The sequence below is a fragment of the Hevea brasiliensis genome, chromosome 14 (genome assembly GCF_030052815.1).
Source record: "Hevea brasiliensis isolate MT/VB/25A 57/8 chromosome 14, ASM3005281v1, whole genome shotgun sequence".
Lineage (NCBI taxonomy): Eukaryota > Viridiplantae > Streptophyta > Magnoliopsida > Malpighiales > Euphorbiaceae > Hevea > Hevea brasiliensis.
Genome location: NC_079506.1, coordinates 18941111 through 18961251, shown reverse-complemented (window position 1 = coordinate 18961251; position 20141 = coordinate 18941111). Strand labels below are relative to the sequence as shown.

At 32.5% G+C, this 20141-nt stretch overlaps 2 protein-coding genes and 1 long non-coding RNA gene across 4 annotated transcripts; 2 read left to right on the top strand and 1 right to left on the bottom strand.

The window, feature by feature from the left end:
* Window positions 1-702: 702 nt before the first annotated feature.
* Window positions 703-1565, top strand: LOC110646891 (uncharacterized). The gene is made up of 3 exons (XR_002493252.2): window positions 703-933; window positions 1037-1133; window positions 1378-1565. It is a non-coding gene; the product is annotated as an uncharacterized LOC110646891 (long non-coding RNA).
* Window positions 1566-7040: 5475 nt separating this feature from the next.
* LOC110640978 (transcription factor GTE7) lies at window positions 7041-10189 on the top strand. 2 transcript variants are annotated; one of them, XR_002492203.2, is made up of 4 exons: window positions 7042-8694; window positions 8818-9022; window positions 9119-9258; window positions 9345-10189. XR_002492203.2 is itself a non-coding variant. In XM_021792556.2 (3 exons), exons 1-3 carry the CDS (start codon window positions 7279-7281, stop codon window positions 9169-9171), a joined length of 1674 nt encoding a protein of 557 aa, XP_021648248.2. In that variant the 5' UTR covers window positions 7041-7278; the 3' UTR covers window positions 9172-10189. The 2 variants fall into 2 exon arrangements, 1 of the variants encoding a protein (XP_021648248.2); XM_021792556.2 differs by having other exon boundaries at window positions 7041-8694; window positions 9119-10189.
* Window positions 10190-11554: 1365 nt separating this feature from the next.
* Window positions 11555-19026, bottom strand: LOC110640977 (uncharacterized). The gene is made up of 8 exons (XM_021792555.2): window positions 18210-19026; window positions 17669-17794; window positions 17365-17577; window positions 15628-15855; window positions 14411-15535; window positions 13610-13897; window positions 12927-13362; window positions 11555-12586 (listed from the first exon to the last, which is right to left on the bottom strand). The coding sequence occupies exons 1-8, from the start codon at window positions 18780-18782 to the stop codon at window positions 11718-11720; spliced, it is 3858 nt and encodes a 1285-aa protein (XP_021648247.2). The 5' UTR covers window positions 18783-19026; the 3' UTR covers window positions 11555-11717.
* Between the last annotated feature and the right edge of the window lie 1115 nt (window positions 19027-20141).

Here is a 20141-nt window from a genome sequence, read left to right as displayed (position 1 = left end):
CAGCCACTGCCGAGAGCCGCCGTAATTGGCTTGGAAAGTGACGCTTCGCATCACTCTCTCTCCTCCAAAATTGCATCAGATCTTCATTGGATGGGGTGCTACAGTCGCCCAGTGGTTGCCTAAATAGCCGCCATTGCCTGCGTGGGTCGCCGGAGAAGAGAAGAAGATGGGGAAGGAGGGAGTAGTGGGAGGGGGGGGGGGAGGACTTCTACGTTTTGAATTTTTTTTTTTTTTTTTTACTTTTAAATACATAATAAATCTTTGAACTTTTCTAATCTTTTCACTTTACTCCTATTTCTTCTTTCAATTAAGTCCAACTCTAAAATAGCTCTCTTAAAATAAAGTTTAAGTAACAAAAATAATACATGTAAAATACTATACATTTAAAAAATATTATTATGAAAAATATTAATTTAACAAAATGAATAAAATAGTAATAAATTAATAGTTTAATTAAAAATATTTTATATAAAAAAAATAAGATTGTTACAAAATAAATGAAATTATTATTTGTTCCATGATTGAGCTAATCTATAAAAGTTTTTCCATAGATTTAAACTAGTTGTTTCAAATGATGAGTTGATGACCTACTGTATTGTGAAATATACACTTGATTAGCTTTACAACCAAGTAGAAACCATATATAAAGAGAAAACCGTGTGGAAACGGACATATTCTAATTCATCCAGACAACACACCAAGTTTATACTTTGATCTTGACATATGTTTCATCATCTTTCGCTTTCGTTCAACCCAATACATTCCCTCTGCTTTACTGCTATATCTACGTACATACAGAGAGATAACTTGCTATGGTGACTAAACCCTCATATGCAAATCCCATATCCATCAGCTCTTTCTAGTGCTCTGTGTATTTAGTTTTTCTTGAGAATATGAATGATTCCAAGTATGGTTATCCTTACCCTCCACCAGGTAATTAATTAATTTAAACCTCTTTCTCTATCTAATTCCTCATCATTAATCATGATCATGCGCCTAATGGTTTATATTATGCCACTTAATTAATACCCTTCAGGTGCTTATCAAGGGCCTCCTCCTGTGATGGCTCCTCCTCAGTATTATGCAGCTCCTCCACCGCAAACCCAAAAACAAGTTGGATTTCTTGAGGGATGGTATCTATATTTTCTTTAAGATTAACTTGCTCTTTCTTGCCTCTCTGCAAAACAAAAAAAAAATATATAAAATTAAGTTGCCGCTAATTTCAAAGTTGATTAAGTTTTTGAAATCACCATCTCATAGTTTTAGAGACGATTTCAATATATCATGTTTAGATATTACGATTAAATTAAGTAAAACTCAGTTGTTCTGAACAAGAATTAATTTTAAAAGATTAATTATTATTTGTTTGATATGCAGCCTTGCAGCTTTATGTTGCTGCTGTCTCTTGGATGGTTGTTGCTGTGAACCTTCAGTTGTGTTTGTGACCTAATCCATGCATGCCTCTGTCATTTACTGCAAAAAGTCTCTCACCAGTTTTTATATATATCAGTAATTTATTTTTATGTTAAATATATAGAGATCTGCTGTGAGAATTCCATTGATGCTTTTTCTTGTGTTATCTCTTTCTTCTTGTGATCAAATTTCTTTCTTTATTATATTGATCAGAACAGAACAGACATTTAATTGGATAACATATGTTTGTTTACTGCAATTTGACAGTGATTAAAATATACGTGTAACTAATAAAGAAAGAGTGCTATTCAAGTGATTTAATATGCTTCTGATAGAAAGTAACTGATGATGTAAAGAAAGGAACAAATCATTTGATAGATAAAGTGATTTTTTTTTTAATGCTTACATTTAGATATCTTCAATTCAGCTTTTACGCATCAAAATTAAATTTAAAAATAAATAATTTTAAATTACTAATATTTTATAGAGAAATTTTTATCCGTTATTATAAACTCAATATACAACTATATGAGAGCTATATATTTAATAAATGAGTCCTATCATTCATCTTATATCTTGTATTCTCAGTTAACCCGATGTAAGTAATAATATTTTGGCACTTCCTATGCTAAATTCTATGTGGTTATTATATTAGAGCCAACTACCCACTAAAGTAAAACCTGGGTATCCCTCTTTGTTTTTATTATTATTTGGGGAAATGATTTTTTTTTTCTTGTTTAAGTAAACTTCAAGAAATGACTCAACAAGAACCTAAGCTCCAAGCAAGAGTGATTATAAAATCACATTATTCAGTGTAAATTTAACAGAAAAATTATATATAAATCACATTATTCAATGATCAATTTGCAGAAGAATTTATGTAACTATATAACAAACTGTTAGCTTTGATTTAAAAAAAAAAAAAAAACTGTTAGCATGTTTTGAGATGATTGACTTAGAGAATTATACCAATTATCAGGATTAATTAAAGATTTTTTATTATTAAAGAAAATCATTAGGATTTATTAGACTCCTTTTATTTCACGGTTAGAAAATATTTTTTATATTTTTTTAATATTTAAATATTAAAAAAATGAATTAACAAAAAATATTTTACTGATAAAAAAAATAAATTATTTTTAAGTAAAATAATTTTCTTTTTTCAAAAGAAAATTCATTTTTTATTTTTTAAATTATTAATTTTATTAAAATACAAAATTACTTATATATAATATAAATATATATTATTAATTCAATAGTATAATAAAAATATTTTTTTATTTTTTATATAAAATATTTTTATAAGACAAATGGAGTTTAAATCTTGTGCGAGATTTCTGAAACCAAATATCCAAGAAAGAGTGAAAAGGCAAAGGCTCACCGGGAGAACTAACAGTTTGTTTAGCATTGAATTGATATTGAAACTCTCTTTTTAAATAAAAATATTATTTTAGATATTATTAAAATAAATAATTTTATTATTTTAATATTTTTATGATTAAAATTAATTAAAATTAATTTTTAATATTTTTTAACTAATATATTTAAAAAAATAATTTTTTAAACAGTAATTTTAATAATAATAATGTCAAATAAGCATTAAGCCTGTGCCCAAAACCATTGTGCCGATACTGTTCAAAAATTGGGAAATATTCTTCTTTTAAAAAAAAAATGAACGTTACATGGGTCAAATGAAATTGAATATATATATATATATATATAAAAGACTGGGAGGTCTTTCTTTTCCATTTGTTTAATTAATTAAGATGCTTTTACAGATCAGCCTGATGGGAATTTTGAAGCTTGTCAAAATGTGCATGCTGCATATGCCAATAACCTGTAAGAAGAACAACCTTTGGCTTGTGGAATGTTCTAGATTCAAAGCACAACAACAGTTCAAGTTTGTACCAGCCCCATCAGTCACCATTCATCAAGTTGACAAAAATCAATTAATACTCCTACTAGATTGAACTTTGAATTTTATTAATCAATTTTTTTTAAGTGATATGAAAATTTTATTATAATCTCTTAATTAGATTAGTAATATTAAAATTATTTATAGAATTATGAATCTTTGAATTTGAAAACCAATCAGAGATTATTACAAAAAAAGTACAATAATAATAATAATAACAATAATATTTCACCATATATATGAATCCTTCTTAGTTAGTAATGTTTCACTATTCTAACCTGCTTTTTAACCTAATTCTTTAATTAATCTTTTTTATTGTTAATTTGCTAAATATATATCACTCTCTTTTATAATTTTAAAAATTTTGTAATTTCTTAATTTTATAATATATTTTTATAAATCTTATTTAATTACATAGAAATATGATTATATATATATATATATTTTTTTAATTATTTTGATTCTTTTAAAGTTTTAATTTTAGATTTTTCATCAATTGCTATATTAATTTTCTTTTAAAAAAATTTCCATCTCTATATATATAAACCCAAGATTTAGTATGTAATAGAACCTCTCTATTTTGGGTTCAGAATTTCTACAAAAATTAAAGAAGAGAGATGGATTCTTTAGTAAAATAAGTAACATAAAAGCACAAATGAAATACATAAAGGTAATAAAGGAAAAATTACAAAAAAAAGTATCATGTGATTTCAATAATTTTCAATTCAAGGTTTATGATTCACTTTGTGGCATAGTGATATCCTAAGGTTTTACACCACTAGTAAACAATAATTTTTCATATTCTTTTTGTCAAAACGTGCTAACGTTAAATTAAAAAAGAAAAAATTATAAAAGAATATTACATGGTTTCACTTATTTTCACTTCAGGGTCTGTGATTAATTTTATGACAAAGTGATATCTTGAGGTTTTATACAGTTAGCAAATCAAGTAAATTTTTTAACTCATAATAACAGCCAGAATTTGAGATCTTTCATTTTCGGAATACCATAAAAAAATTTATATATATTCTGCTCTTTGAAAAACTCAATTTGTCAATTTTAATATTTTTTTATGGCCATGTTTCTAAGCTTGAATAATCTAACATGATGTTTAGAAGTGCTAGGGAGTTTGGGGGCAACTTCAACCATAAACTCCTCAAGGCAATGAGAATAGAAGCTGTGCTTAAAGTGAAGAAATGTATGAGTCACCTCATAAAATGGAGAAACAAGTGACTAGCCAATCAAAAGCACCGGTTCAATCAAGCCACTCAATGGCAAAATCGTGACTCTTATCCAAATTCTTAGTTATACTAATCCAGTAACTCATCATTGAGTTTATGCCATGCATCAGCGATTCTTGATAATGATTCCAAAAGTGAAAATGTAAACTTAGGTTCAGAAATCTGGTAATAGTGATTTTAAAAGTTAGAGTCTTCATATAAAACTCTACATAAGTATATCTTCACTTATGGATTCAGCATTACTAAAGTGAATAAAATCTCTTTCTTCCATGAAATATCTTGGCATTGCGTGAATTATGTTTTTTTTTAAATTTTTTTATTATTAAGAATATTATTTTAATGCACATCAATGAAAATTAACAGCAGTATATAAAACATTTTAATTTATTAACGAAACGTTATTACATAGTAATACTTTATTACAAAGTAAATCTCAGACTCTAAAGTAAAAAATAAGTAAAATTACATAGTACCTTTTTTTTATAATTTTCTTATTATTTTATATTTTATGTGATCAGCTTTCTTTTCATGTCAGCACTTTTTGATGCAGAGAAGACAAAAAGTCATTGTTTGCTAATGGTATAAAATCTTAGGGTACTATTGGTCACAAAATGAATTACATATCCTGAAATGAAAAATGGCTTAAATCACAAAGTTTTTTTTTTTTATAATTTCCCCTATTTTTATTTGCTCTTCTTAATTAATATTTTTCACCATTTTGCTTTATTTTATTTTAATCTCATAAATCATGTTATAAAATTTATTAATTATTATTCCCTCTATCAACAAATATAAGTTACTTTTATTCCCATGGATTAATAAAATGTAGTTAACATAGTTAAAAGCAATAAATTTTATTTATTTATTTATTTTCTCCTAATATACCATCCTCCCTTATTGCTTTATTTAAAAATTAAATCTCGTGTTACTAAATTATTATTGGAATTAATAAATTTTACTTTTTTTTTATGCTATTCAATATTGTAGAATGTTTGTCATGTTCTAAAATTTATTATTTAGTTATTATTTTCTCCGTCTCACAAAGAGAGATTTACATTTACTTTCAATTTCACATATATTAAAAATATAATTAATATAGTTAAAACATTTGATTTTCTTTAATTTTTCCTAATATACCCTTACTCATATTGCTTTATTAAAAATTAAATTTCATGTAATTAACAAAAAAATTATTGAAATTAATAAATTTTCATTTTTAACGCATATTGAATAAGGACATATAAGTAAATTAATAAGTAAATAACTATTTCAAAAAGGAAAATGGACTACAATTTGTGACAAATAAAAAAAAAGAAAGTTACAAATTGAGTGTTATTTATTATGAACTATGATTGAGGGATTAACTTTATCTATATTTAACGTGAATTAAAAGATTTTTAATAATATAAAATATTTTATTTATCTTTAAATTAAAAAAAAAGGTTTTTTTTTTTATCTTTTACTCTACCTTTAAATTTTTATATTAAATATGAAATTCATTTCAAATAAAATAAATTTTATATTTATTATAAAAAAATAAAATAAAATATAATAAAAGATAATTTTATTATTTAAAATATATATAATTTTAAGTTTGATATTTAATTTAATTGTAATAAATTTTATAAAATTAATTATTAAAAATTTTAAATTAATTTTTATTTAAATTAAATATTAAAAATTTAAATTTATAAATAAATTTTTTAAAATTTTATAAAATTCATTTATATGAAACCATTCAGTTTTTAAGTCAAGTAATTGTGAAATCTTAAATTAAATTCAAATGTTTGTAAAAGAAAACATATATAAATATATAAAATATTAGGCTTAGAACTTAAAGGCGGGAATTTTCCCCACCATTCTCGTCGTTAACTGTAGTTAAGAAGACAATGAAAAGAACAGTTTTATTGACTTGGCCTCATTTGCTTATCTGTCAATATTTCATTGGTTGAATCGATGTCTGAGTTGGTTGCCTGACTCTACCTTACAATTTCTCTTTGGGTGTGTGCATGTCAGCATGTGCTTTAGCAAAGGGTGATTTCGTAATTTGAGCTCTGTGTACAGCAGTCCAATCATCTCACTTGCAATTGCCCAAAATATCCTCTCTCATATGCACTCGCTATTGCATTCGCAAATCACATGCGCGCAGCTTCTCGCTCACGCCGGACCACCCAGTTGGCTTTTACCACGTCATCAACCCCGTGGACCCCATCTCCACAAAAACCCTAAATTCACGACAAATTCAACCCAAATTCACGACAGTACCAAATCACAATCCCAACCAGTTTTCTCCATCCAACGGCTTTGAACAAAGCCACGTATTCCCAACTCCATATCTTAACCGTCCATGCCAGGTCACACGGTCAGCCTCACGGGCTGCAGATCAAGCAATCAAATTATTTTAACGGTTAAGATCCTGCCCGATATTTTGCCGGGCAGATCTCATCGCCTTTAAGAAGCGACCCTTGCCCTCCTATCTTCCTCGCTCTTACCAGGGAAATCCCCAAACCCTAACCCTTAGCGCATATCTCTCTAGTCGTTATTTTTTTCTTCCTTAAAATTTTTTGAGTTCGCAGATCAATACTTCAGTGGCGCGTGTGTTAATAGAGGTTGCGCGTGGGGGGCACGCTCTATACGATTCATGATTTCTTGTTCATCCAAATTGGGAAGCCCTCGCCAGAGAACTGCCGGAATTCTACCGGACTCTTCATGGCGTCTGCAGTCTTAGCTAATCGTAACGAACCGAATTGGACGCAGTCACAGCCGAGAGGCGGTGCTAAATTCATGGGCAAAGTCCCTTTCTCTAACCCTAACCCTAAATTGTCCAAAAAAAGGCAATTCCAAGCGGCTCAGCCTGTCATCAACTTCGATGGGCCACCAGCCTTGACGCAACCCGCTGCATCAGACGACGCGTCCTCGATAAACAGGAGGCCGGCGAGCGATATCAACAGTGGTGGATATATGACGTTTAATATTGCGACGTATTCGAAGAAGGAGCTGGTGGAGCTGAAGAATCGTTTGGTTGCGGAGCTGGAACAGATCCGGCAGTTGAAGAATCGAATCGATTCCTCTGGGTTCCAGTTCAGATCTAGCTCCAATTTCCAGAACAAGAAATCGATCGTAACAACCAACAGCAACAAGAAAATTTTGGGGAATAAACGACCGTTTCCAGCAGCAAATTTTGGATTTGGGGCCAAAGATATGAAGCGATCGAATCAACCCGAGCACGGCCTGTTGATGAAGAAATGTGCCCAGATTTTGACGAGATTGATGAAGCACAAGCATGCTCATGTATTTAATGTGCCGGTGGATGTTGAGGGTATGAAGCTTCATGATTATTTTGATATAATCAAGAATCCTATGGATTTGGGTACCGTCAAGTCTAAATTGGGGAAATTTTTGTACGATTCGCCCATGGATTTTGCTGCTGATGTGAGATTGACCTTCAACAATGCCATGAAGTACAACCCTAAAGGTCACGAAGTGCATAATCTTGCCGAGCAGTTTCTTTCCAGATTTGAGGAATGGTACCGACCCATTGGAGATAAAGTGGGAGATGATGATCAAGATCAGGTGCATGAATATGAGCCTGGGCAAATTCAAGAAGTGCAAGCTAGTTCATGGGATCACATACCCAATCGTGGTGACATTGACAGGGTAAAAAAAGATCAGGAAAATATAATGCAAAATTTACCTAAATCTGATCCAATTGGGAAATCAATGCCAACAAGTGGGTCTAACGCTCAATCTACATCGCAATTGCCTGTACGAACTCCTTCCCCAATGCGAGCTCCTCCAGTGAAGCCTGTTAAACTACCAAAACCCAAAGCCAAAGATCCTAACAAGAGAGAGATGTCTCTTGAGGAGAAGCACAAATTGGGGATTGGGCTGCAGAGCTTGCCTCAAGAGAAGATGGAGCAAGTGGTGCAGATAATAAAGAAGAGGAATGGGCATTTGAGGCAGGAGGGAGATGAGATTGAGCTAGATATTGAAGCTGTTGATACGGAGACTCTCTGGGAGCTTGATCGGTTTGTGACCAATTATAAGAAGATGGTTAGCAAGATAAAGCGTCAAGCATTAATGGGTATCAACAATGTGGCCACTACTGCTAGCGAAGGCAATAAGGTATACTTCTCTCTTGATTTCGATTGTTGTTCTTCATAATGTTGCAGATAGATAGCATTGCTTAAATTCCAGCATTACTTGAACTTATAGCATGTTCTGATTTGCTATTGGTATTTGATGTAGGAGGCACTTGTAAATGAGAGGATGGATGTTGCATCTGAGGCAAAGAAGCCAAAGAAAGGTGATGCTGGTGATGAGGATGTGGACATTGGTGATGAGATCCCAATTAGCAGTTTCCCTCCTGTGGAGATTGAAAAGGACAATGGCCATGCGAGTAGTAGTTCTAGCAGCTCAAGTAGTTCAAGTGATGAATCTTCCTCATCTAGTGGTATGATTTTAAATCCTTCTGATCAATCTTGAAGAGTAATGTTGCGAAATTCTGTTGCCACAAACACTAAATGTGAGTTGGAAAAAAAAATTGCAGATTCTGATTCAGGAAGCTCTTCCGGAAGTGATTCTGAGGATGCACATTCGTAAAGACTTTGAGATAGAAGGATGTGGGAATATGCGTTGAAGCTTTGCAGGATAGGTTCTTGAGGTCCATTTGACTTGGGAATGGAAGAGGTACTGAATTTTGTTGTTGATTTGGAAAACTATATCCTGAAATTTGGCAAATAGCCTGATGAGGCTTGAAAAAATGTTTTGTACAGGGAGGGTTCTCGATTCTGTTGATTGTTGGTTGCACTTGTGAAGAATCGATGGAAAATTGGTGGTAGGGTTACATTGGCTGGAGGCAACTTGGAAGTATTTTGTTTTCTGTAAAAAGACCGACCAAATTTGTAGGTTAGAGGGTAGAAAATGTAACGAAAAGGTTTAGGAAATGGGTAAGAGCTTTAGAGGAAGAAGTAAATTGGAGAATGAATCACTCTGTACACATTACAACGCTTAATACAAGCTTTTTAGCTTCACTGAGCATTGCTTTTCTCTTCGGGTGTGATTGGCTTATAAAGAAGTGCCAAAGAAAAGACAACTTTAGTTCCGTTCCAATTGTTGAGCATTGCACAAGAGGGAGGGGCTGTGTGTTCCCTAGAACTGAGAAGCACATTCTTGCCTTGGCAGAAGATCTCGATTTGGTCTCTGCATATGCAATGTATTAAGGACCACTTTTATTTCTAACTAGCCTTAATATGTGCATCAAGGCGAGGGGGATAGAGGAGACAGGACAGGAAACGCTATTGGATATGTGAAACTGGGGCTTGACAGGCTTGATTTGGGTTGGAATTGGAAAAACACATTATTGCCTCCTGTGGAGGAAAAAAAAAAAAAGGTTTGATTGCCTTGTGCCTGTGGAAAATGTGTAAATTGAAGTTGGCTCGATGCATTGCCAATTTATTATCCTTCGTTAGGAAGACTAAGCTGGGACTACATTCCATCTTCAAAAATGCTTTGCTTCAGAGTTGAGACTGCAGGAATTATTTCTTTTTTTTGTACACCTTGTTATACTGTATGTGTAGAATTTTTTTTTTTAAATGAAAAGAGATTAAATATTTATTTATAGATTAGTCACACTATCATCACAAGTCATCGACCGAATGATGGTCCTGGCTTCATGGATGTGTGAAAAGAAGCCAAAAAACCACAAGGAGTCAAACTTTAAGATTTGATAAGAAAAAAAAAAGAGATGATGGACAGAAATTCTTCACATTGACAGGACAAACATATGGTTTGAATCAGTTAACCCAAAAATGAGCGAGAAGTTTCCATGCCCACCACAAAATTATTAAAACTAATCCCAATTCCTGTGGCGTCACAAATTGCTACCAGTAGCTAGCTATAGTGGGTCCAGAATGATTCTAGAAGAGTGGGAAAAATAAAGGGAATTAATTTTAATAATTTGGTTCTCTAACAAAATTTAAATCTAAATCATAAATAAATAAAAAAATAGTATCTTTGGTGCAATCAAAGTGATTCATTGGCAATTAAAAGGTTGTCACGTACTTAAGGAAACTTCCTCTTAATTACCTATTGCCAGCCTTTGAAGATTTTTCCTCGCATAGAGAGATTCTAGTGGGTTGCTTTCAAGTTGCCCAAGATATTTTTCTCATCTCAAAATGACCTATTTGACCCTCACCAACATAAGTAATCACCCAAACTGCTTATTGTAAAGAAGCGTACAATTTGTTTATATATGCAAAATGAAATTCTAGTATCTGTAGAAGACGGCTAGCCGCATTCCCCAACAATAAATCCTATTGATAAATTTGCTTTCCGGCTTTAAAACTAAAAGAAATGCCCCAACACCACCTAACAAAATTTACCTTATTGTCCCCAGCAGAGTTAAGTTCCAGCCTCCACTCTCTTGATTTTATAACTAAAAAAAAAAAACAGTTCACCAAATGACGGTTGATGAAAACATGCTGCTCTAGTGCTGAGGTAATATACACTTTTGGGCGGTGGAAGTGTTTCTCCTTGTGACTTCTCTCTCACCTTCTTGCCTGACAAATTAATATTTTTACAGGCAGGCTAAAGTTTTCTGTAGAATTCATAATTCCACTTCTACACCCTGAGCTGTCATAACAATCTCCCTGTAACGTGGACTGCATATATAATTATAGGTTCAGATACACGTGCAACACATACTGTCCAACATCCACGAAGATGACACAACATAAAGAGACAAAAAATGAAAAATTAAAAAGCCACAGCAAATTTGGTTAAAAGTTTTCCATTGCCAAACAAGTAAATAACCCCACTTGTTCTCGTTCAACAAAAATGCCAAAGGCAATATCATGCCCTTTTTAAAAAGACAAGGCGGCTTCAAACTGAAAATCCTAATGGGATTCATTGTGAAAACTTGATGAATATTAAATAAACCAAAAAAAGAAAAAACTATAAAGTAGCAGCTGCCAAAAGATTCAAATAATCATACGAATAGGTAAGTTGATGCTTCTATTGTTAAGAGTATCTTGTCCAATTTGTTCCAAGTAAATAACATGCTGACTAATAAATAGGCATGTTTGAAGAACATAGCAGGCAACTTGAGGCAATCCCAAATTATATAATATTCAGGAGAACTAGCTATATCAATTCTTAGGGTTGTCCTTGGCTTTCTTCATATTATGAAATAGCTCACCAAGTTGCAATTCACAGGCAGCTTGGGTCTCGGGGGCCAATTCTTTAAGGAATGATTTCGTAATGTCATGGATTGACACAATCTGGAAGATCTTACCACAAAACTTGCGCACCTCAGCCCGCCTTGACTTGTTTTCTGGCATATTCATCACCAATTCCTTTACCAGGTGACTGAGCTTTTGCAGATGGTTTTTCAACATCTTTTTTGATGCATTGCGGCTGCTTTCGTCAGTGCCAGAAGAAACCATCGACTTCAAAATTTCCATCACTAAATCAAGCGCATCAACTCGGCGAAATTCAGACTTTGCACTGCCACATTTCTCCAAAAGGAAGCCAAATAGATGGTGCCCAATCCATGGCCTTCTTCTGAATATTTCTTTCAAAAATTCAGATTTTATTTGAGACTTTTTACTGTCAAAATATCCCACCAACACCCCTTTAAAAATATCAAAAACTCTGTGCAGTTCAGAATCAGAAAATTTTCTGGCATCAATGATTTTCAGAATCCAATAGGTTGAATTCTGGGCAAGGGAAATAATCATTTTGTGGCGCTTCCATGAGGCTGACTGCTTCTTCTTTGATGGAACTGCAGATTTCTTCCTCTTGAATGGTTTTGATGCCAACTTTAAGTTCTTTTCCAATAAAGATTCAAGTGTAGACAGTTGCACGGCTTCACCCTTTGGGAAGTCCTTTGCTTTAAATATTTTCTTTTGCAGGATTCCCCATATACGCTGTCCAAGCTGCTCACTGATTTCTGTAGTATGTGGTTTAACAAGTGCAGATGCCAAGTTTGAGTACAATGTCAGAACTTGAGGCTTGCCTGAAATGAAGACAAAAAAACATAAAATCAAGATACAGCCCTGTAGTTATTTAGTCATTTGGTTGTTTGGCCAATTGGGAGAGTGATGAAACTGTTCCAAAGGGGGAAAAGTAAGGGGGAAAAAAAAAACAAACATTTGACAATTGCAAAACAATCAAGTCTTGCAATTTCAACCGGAGATCTCACCAAAACTTATGGCATAAGGTGGCAGGAGTTTTCAGTACAAATACCCAGTCATCTAAAGGAAAATAAAGAATCATACTAGTGCTCTTAATTCATAGACCATTCTCATTAATCCAAGAATGACAGCTGATCTCACCAAAAACAACAATGTACTTGCCTGGATTTGCATGTAGGTAAATCTCCAGCAATGAAAGGACTCGAAGTTTGAACAAAACAAGCTGGGATTGAGCAGTTTCACCCCCAGCCTGATTCTTCCTCTCTTTGAAAATTTGGGCAAGGTAGGTGTCCATTCGGAACATTGCATCATCATCCATTCCTCCATCAGAATCATCAGAATCTATAGGTGATTCCTTGACAGCTTCGTCAGCTTCTACTACTGCCTCAGAATCATCTGTCTGCTCTTCAATCTCAACTGTTTCACCTATCTCAGCTTCATCAATTTCATCTTCTTCAATACCAAGAAAATCTTCATCATCATCATCATCTTCGCTATCCGGTTCCTGATGTCTGGCTGGTTTCAAATCCTTCTTGATGACACGCAACATCTGAAGAAGTCCATCATTTGTCACTTCATCACAGAAATACTTGAAAACCTGAAAACATAAAGAAAACCCAAGTTAAAGTCATTAGGTTAATGATAAATACCATGAGTAAGAAAATGACTAGAGAGATTCTTAAGAAAATAACTAATCAAGAACTCAACCTAATTATAGCATCATAGTTATAGTAACAAAGTGCACACCTACAGCAGTACACAAAAATGTAAACCCAAATTACAAGTCGAGGAAAAAACTCTTGCATAAAATACAAAGAAACTAAACTTGCCATAATTGTGCAAACCTGTTCAATGGCAGATCGCATAGGAGCTGAAGACTGTGGCAACAATGAAAGCAATGTATCCACAAGAACATCCATTAACTCAGGACTCCCATCACTATCCAATTCATCTTCTCCTGAGGTGTCAAGCAGATCAGAAGCTGCAAAAGCTTTCTTATAGCAGATGACAAGTTCAGACACAGCTTCAGAGAATTCTCCTGGTCTAAGGAGCACTTGGAGCAGCAACTGGATCAGTAAATACTTCAATGCGTGTAATTTATTAACATCTGTACTATGCCCACAATTCCTTTCCTGACAGCATTAAAGTGTGTTAGAACTAAACATTCTCCGGCAATGTTAAATAACAGATAAAGTAACAGATGAGAAATTTTAAGAAAAGTAAATGGGTGGCATAACAGAAAACACATCACTCTGATGGAAGATTCAAAAACAATGGATGAATGCAAGACTCAAGAGCAAAAGAACCAGCTTTCAAGCACCCACAAATTCACAAGATAAAAAATAGCTATTAGTTTAGGACTCGCCAACAAATGCACTTTACTAAGGCAAAGTCCACATAAAAAACAATTTTTAAGCACTGGTTTAAAAAACATTCTCACACTTAAGGCGAAAGCCCTTCTCTCAATTTTAGCAACCCAACACACATATGATGAGTAAGATTGAATAAATATATCATAAACATATTTGAGTTTATTTAGATTCACCATGCAGGTCAGCCATGTAATTACTCTAAATACATTTAGAACATGCAAAAGCATGAACTATTAGTATTGCCAAAGGCAAGCAAGATGATAGAAATTATACCTCTCTGGACAATCTAGTTTCCATTTCTTGCAATCTTTCCAATGCCTTTTCATCCTCATTACTCAAAGGTCGAAACAGAGAAATGGAAGGAATATTGCGTAATGTGCTAAGGAATCGCATGAAGTAAGACCCAAGATCATTGGGCTCAAGGACATTTGCCAAAGAATGTGGCCCCTCCATCTTTTGAGCACTTGCCAGCAAAAGTTGGACCTGCTCAATACACATCTTGCAAGTGGCGCTTGAGGCGGCTACTTTTGGCCACCTAAATTTCTCCTGTAATTCAAAAGATGTAACTTCAGATCCAAGAGATGCAGAGAACAGACCTTGAACAGTTAGAAACTTCAAAATTTCCTTTTGCACCCGAAACTTTGCTTCAGAATCCAGCTTCAAACATTTCAAAATACTTGGGAGGGACTCCACAACCCAGATTTTCAAAAAATCAGAATTTCCCATTGCACTACCTGAATCCTTATCCTCTATTGAACCTATCTCGGAGTTGTCATCAGTTGTCTGGCTCTGATCTGAAGGTTCCTCTGAAGTGTGACCTTCATCCACAAACATGTTCATTAAATTCTGAATAAACAGCATACAACCTGCTTCTGTCATAAACTCTGTCATTAAAGTTTTAACTGTTTTTGTTCTTGTGACGTTATCAAATTTTCCATTGCTATGCTTTTGTAAAGCCACTATGACAGCAACCCTTCTGACATCATCATTTCCAACCCAATCTGACAATTCTTTAAGAAAATGCTCTGCAACTTTATACAGCCAAGAGTCTTTTGTTGAAAGTGTATCCATAAGGCACTGAACAAGTTTGTAGGATAGAACAATTGGAAACAAAGATGCAGGTAATCTTGGAAGGAGCAGAAGCAGAATATCAAATGCCAAATGCTTACGATCATGAGATGAAAGAAGAAGTGATCCCTCAATGATAACCTCACAAAAATTCTGAATAATCTTTGAAGTTTCCTCTTCAGAAGAGCTAGGCTTGCGACCTTTCTTATGCTTCTTAAGAGAATTAGAAGCTGACACCATATCTTCAACTTGCAAAACAGCATCAGGTAAAAGAATACTTACCAGGACAGGCCAGACACTGTGAATTCTTGGTTGACAGAAAGTTGATTCCTGCCATTTTCCACAAACAGAAATGTTTTGCATAAGTCATATGCTTATTTAAGGAAATAATTTAATTGCACAAATATGTGTTTAACTATCACCTTCAAGCAGTTAACAAGTGAGGACAAATGGTCTGATGCAAAAAGTCTGCTAGGGGTAAATGGATATGGCAAAATATTGCTGAATATCACACTATCAACAGAAATTTTATCACGAATTTTCAAGGCTAAAAGCAGCGCATCAGGATTTCCAACATCTGTAGCTCCCTCAAACCACTCACGAAGACCAGGAGTCTCAAGTACATGATTCAGCAAGAAATCAGTTGGCAACTGCAATCAAAAGACATCAGTAAAAGGATCAAGAGATAATGAAGCAATTACCTTATCACATGCACAAAATACACAAATTTGCGAAATAAGGAACAACTTTGAAGCAAAAGAAACTCCAAACAACTTTGAAGAGGTCCATGCATAATAAATAGTGGAAAGGAAAAAGAATAGTCAAAACTAAAAGAACAAAGGTCCTTACCATTGTTAGTTTCCTGGTTTTTGGATAAAGTTTGAATCTTGATATTGGTTGAAATATCATGTTCTTAATTCAAAGTGGAAGAAAAGGAGCTTAACATAGTGCAGTAAAAAATTACAAGAAAAAGAACTAATTTTCTTTACTTGCTTAGAAAATTAGTTTATCTAGTGCCTGGAAACATTAGCGTGAATGCACGTCAAGAGCTCTAGCATTATTCTAAGCAGTAGAATGATTATACAAACAGATGTTCAATACATAAACGGAAAAGATAGAAAATAAATTTGGCAAAGTTGAACAATGAAGTGTCAACAGCATTCCTGAGATGATAATACAGATTCAAGGCTAAAAAAGAGCGAGAGGAGCAAAAAAAAAGACATGGATAATTCAAGATTTCCATGAGATTTTGGCAGCTTTTACTATTAAATGTCTAGAAAACAAAAACAGGACAATCGTCCAATGTAATTTACAACTAAAAACCTAAGAGTAAGACAACATCAGCACATCGTCCCAACATAGTTGGAGAACATCATTTGGTGAATGTAATAAAAGCTTAAGCACCACTGCAACAAGTGACTACTTTCAATGAAAAATTAAATGAGATAAGGTGTAATGCTGATTTAGAGGGTGTTTGGAACCAGCTTATAAGCCACAATTTTAAGATGACCTGTTTGTTTAAGGTAAGCCAAAAAAAAAAGCTAGGGGAAAGGAGTTTTTCATTTTTGACCAAGTGTTTTATTGTATTACCTTCATTTAATTTTATAATTCCATTATATGTCCTTATTGTTTTATTGAATTGAATAATTATTTTTAATTAATTTTAATAAAATATTTGTCCATAAAACATTAGTTTATTTAATTTAAAATTAAATCATATTATAATATGATTGAAATATATTTTGATAATATTATAATAAAATATTGAGTTAATATAATTTATTATTTGAGAAAATAACTTAATACCCTTTGTAGTCATTTTAATAGTAAATGTACTTATAAGCTGCTTTCTACCAAACGTGTCACCTACTTATAAGCACTTTAATCAAACATGTAATTGCTTAAAATTTTAAATGCTTATAAGCTCAAATTAACTTATAAGCTCCTAGTGCTTAATAAACTAATTTTCCATAAGCTATGCCAAATACCATCTTAGTAAAAAGTTACATTCCAGTAAGAATGAGTTCATGTTAAGAGATATAAGCTGCACTATGAAGCACAAATCAGTTACACCTATTCAACGTACCACCAAATAAGAGACAGTTCCACAATAAATGTAGAATCAGTATTCTTCATTTATCAGGATTAGGATAACACACCTTTTCAACCAAATCTAAAATAATTTCAATGGAAGGCTCCTGCAAATATCGCTTCTTTGATGCAAGGGAGAGAAGAGCGTTGATGAATTCCTTGATGAATGAGCTCATGTTCGGAGATATACTTTGATCAGACATCCACTCTTGGGTCATTCTTCCTGATCGGGCAAGAGCACCATAAGCAAACAAACGACCTAAAAGACAATCCCTTATTTCCTGCAATGTCACAGGGAAGTGGCTTAAGGAAATTCTTCTCTTGCAGATAGCAGCCTAACAAGCTAGCACATACAACATGATTCTTGCTCACCTGACCCTTCATTGATGAAGAAACCTCTAACAAATCAACTATTAGCTTCAGTAATGAGTCCAGCTTGATGCTAGGAATTGTGCCAACTAACACAGTCAAACCTAATGCAAATCCTTGTCTTGCACACTGGAAAAGCCAAGCCAGAATATGCATTACAAAAAAATTAGCCAATGACCACACTTCATAGACAGCCCACGTAAGTTTATTGCTATTGTAATAAATATTGCAGAGTGAATTATCCAAGTATCATAAAGCTGGATAAGCCCCAATTTCAGTTAGCAGCAGTAGATAACATACGAATAATGTAAAAAATAAAAGTAATCATTCTGCATATGCTATAGCTTGTATTCTGTAAAAGAATTTATGCAAAAGAGGAAGATTAATATTTGATACTTTGGGGGAAATGAGAATAAGCGAACACATACCTTATTTAATTTAAGAACAGAGGTCACACAAGGTAAATTTATAAATGTATGAAATGTCTTGCAAATGCAAATGAGCAACAACTGATAACTGCACTATGCAATTCAACCAACCATACCTCTCTTGATGATGAAGCACCACGAATAAGCCTACGCACAGCATATCTCAAAGAAGGTGCACAATTATTCAGCCCATCATCCTTTTCAGCTTCCAATTTCAATCCACCTTCAATCACTTCCTTATTCTCAACCATCTCATATGCATTCTGAACCGCCTGCAATTCTGTCACCAATCTCTCTACAGCAGCTTCTCTCACAGAAACATCTGCTGATGCCAAGTCCTTGAAAACACCAATATGGAACTCAGGCAAATCACCATTGGATGATCCCAGTATCTGCCCCCGAGTTTCATTAACATCTTTTTCTACTTCCATTAGTTTAGGCTTTGATTCTTGATTTTCCAAAGCAAGGCGGTGCCTTTCTTTGTCCAAAGCCTTCCTTTCCTTCCTTCTTTCCATGGGTTTTACTGAACTAGGAACAGCAGGAGCATCCCCATGTGCTGTTTCTTCATCTTTTTTCTTACACTTCTTCAGTTTCTTCTTAAGAGGATTAGAAGCTACATTCTCAGTGTTAGAATCTACCAAATTATCTACTTCCTCGACAGAACCAGAACTCCTTTTCTTGCTTCCCATTCAAGCCAAAAATTTCCTCTTCTCTTGCTGAAAAAATTTATGCGAAACACCAATACAAGAATAAGAATCACAGTGGCAAAGAACGGGAGAACGGAATCCCAATGTAAAGTACCCAATACGACAGTCTGGTTTCGGCAAGCGGCAATCAAAAACCCTAGCAAAATTAACAAGGACTGCTTATAACAAGATGTAGAAGCAGCTCCACTGCCCATTCAGTTGCACAGTAGAGAAAAGCCCTAATCCTACTCCTGGTCCCATGGCCCATTTTTTTTTTTTTAAAGAATATGCATTATTGTTGATAATTTTTGTAGCCATCCCTTAATTTTATCCCTATTTCATTTTCACCCTTTGATTTCAATTTATTACTAAAAAATCTTTAAATTTTAATTTTATTTCATAAAATTTCTCTAATTCATTATAACAAAATTTTAAATTAAAAAAAATAATAAAATTTTCTATTTATCTCCTTTTCTCTCACATCAGAAAAAAAAAAATCAGCCGTTTGATTTATTTTAAAATATAAAATTTACCGTTTACTAAAAAGAAAGTGTTAAATTACATTTATACATATTACACTATAGTTTAAAAGGAATTTTTAATTTGAAAATCTATTAGTTATAGGAATTTCTTTTAAAATAAAATTGAAATTCATAAATTTTTTAGTAATAAATTGAAATTAAAGGTTATATTCAGTAATGGATAATACAAATTACCCTTAATTATTTTCATTATGAAGAAAATTATGTAAACATTAAAATTTAAAAATATATTGAATTGAGATTGTTATATATATATATATATATATATATATATATATATATATATATATATATATATATTCATTTTTATTTTACTCTTATGTTTTGAGTTTTATTATGTAAAATTTATTGGATTATTTTTTAATAATAATGCTAATGCTAAGTTAAATTATTTAAAATTGAAATCACATTAGTTCTATTTGTTTCATTAAAAATATTTTTCTAGAAAATATATTTTACATTTTTTTAGTGTTTGAGGTATTAAAAAAACAAGTAAATGAAAAATATTTTCTTAATCAAAAGGAAAACTAAATAAGAAATTATTTTTTATTTTTCAAATTTTGATATTTTTATTAAAATATAAAAAAATTTATACATATATGATATAAATATGTACTATTACTTTTACATTACAATTAAATAATGAAAAATATTTTTTAACAAACATGTTTCATATGTAAATTATTTTCAATAAAATAAACTTTACTTAAATTATTAAATTTTTAACTTTCCATATCTATTTTTTTATGTGAGAAAACTTTGATTTTTTTTTAAGTTGGTTAAATTTTTTTATAATTAATTACTTTATAAAAAAAAGAAA

Excerpts from the sequence above, each read along its gene's own strand:
- LOC110640978 (XM_021792556.2), top strand. The coding sequence starts at position 7,279 with ATGGCGTCTGCAGTCTTAGCTAATCGTAACGAACCGAATTGGACGCAG. Across the intron at positions 8,695-8,817 it reads CTGCTAGCGAAGGCAATAAG|GAGGCACTTGTAAATGAGAG; the intron begins GTATACTTCTCT and ends TATTTGATGTAG. Across the intron at positions 9,023-9,118 it reads TGAATCTTCCTCATCTAGTG|ATTCTGATTCAGGAAGCTCT; the intron begins GTATGATTTTAA and ends AAAAAATTGCAG.
- LOC110640977 (XM_021792555.2), bottom strand. The coding sequence starts at position 18,782 with ATGGGAAGCAAGAAAAGGAGTTCTGGTTCTGTCGAGGAAGTAGATAAT. Across the intron at positions 17,795-18,209 it reads GTGCTTCATCATCAAGAGAG|TGTGCAAGACAAGGATTTGC; the intron begins GTATGGTTGGTT and ends TGGCTTTTCCAG. Across the intron at positions 12,587-12,926 it reads TTACCTACATGCAAATCCAG|GCAAGCCTCAAGTTCTGACA; the intron begins GCAAGTACATTG and ends TCTTCATTTCAG.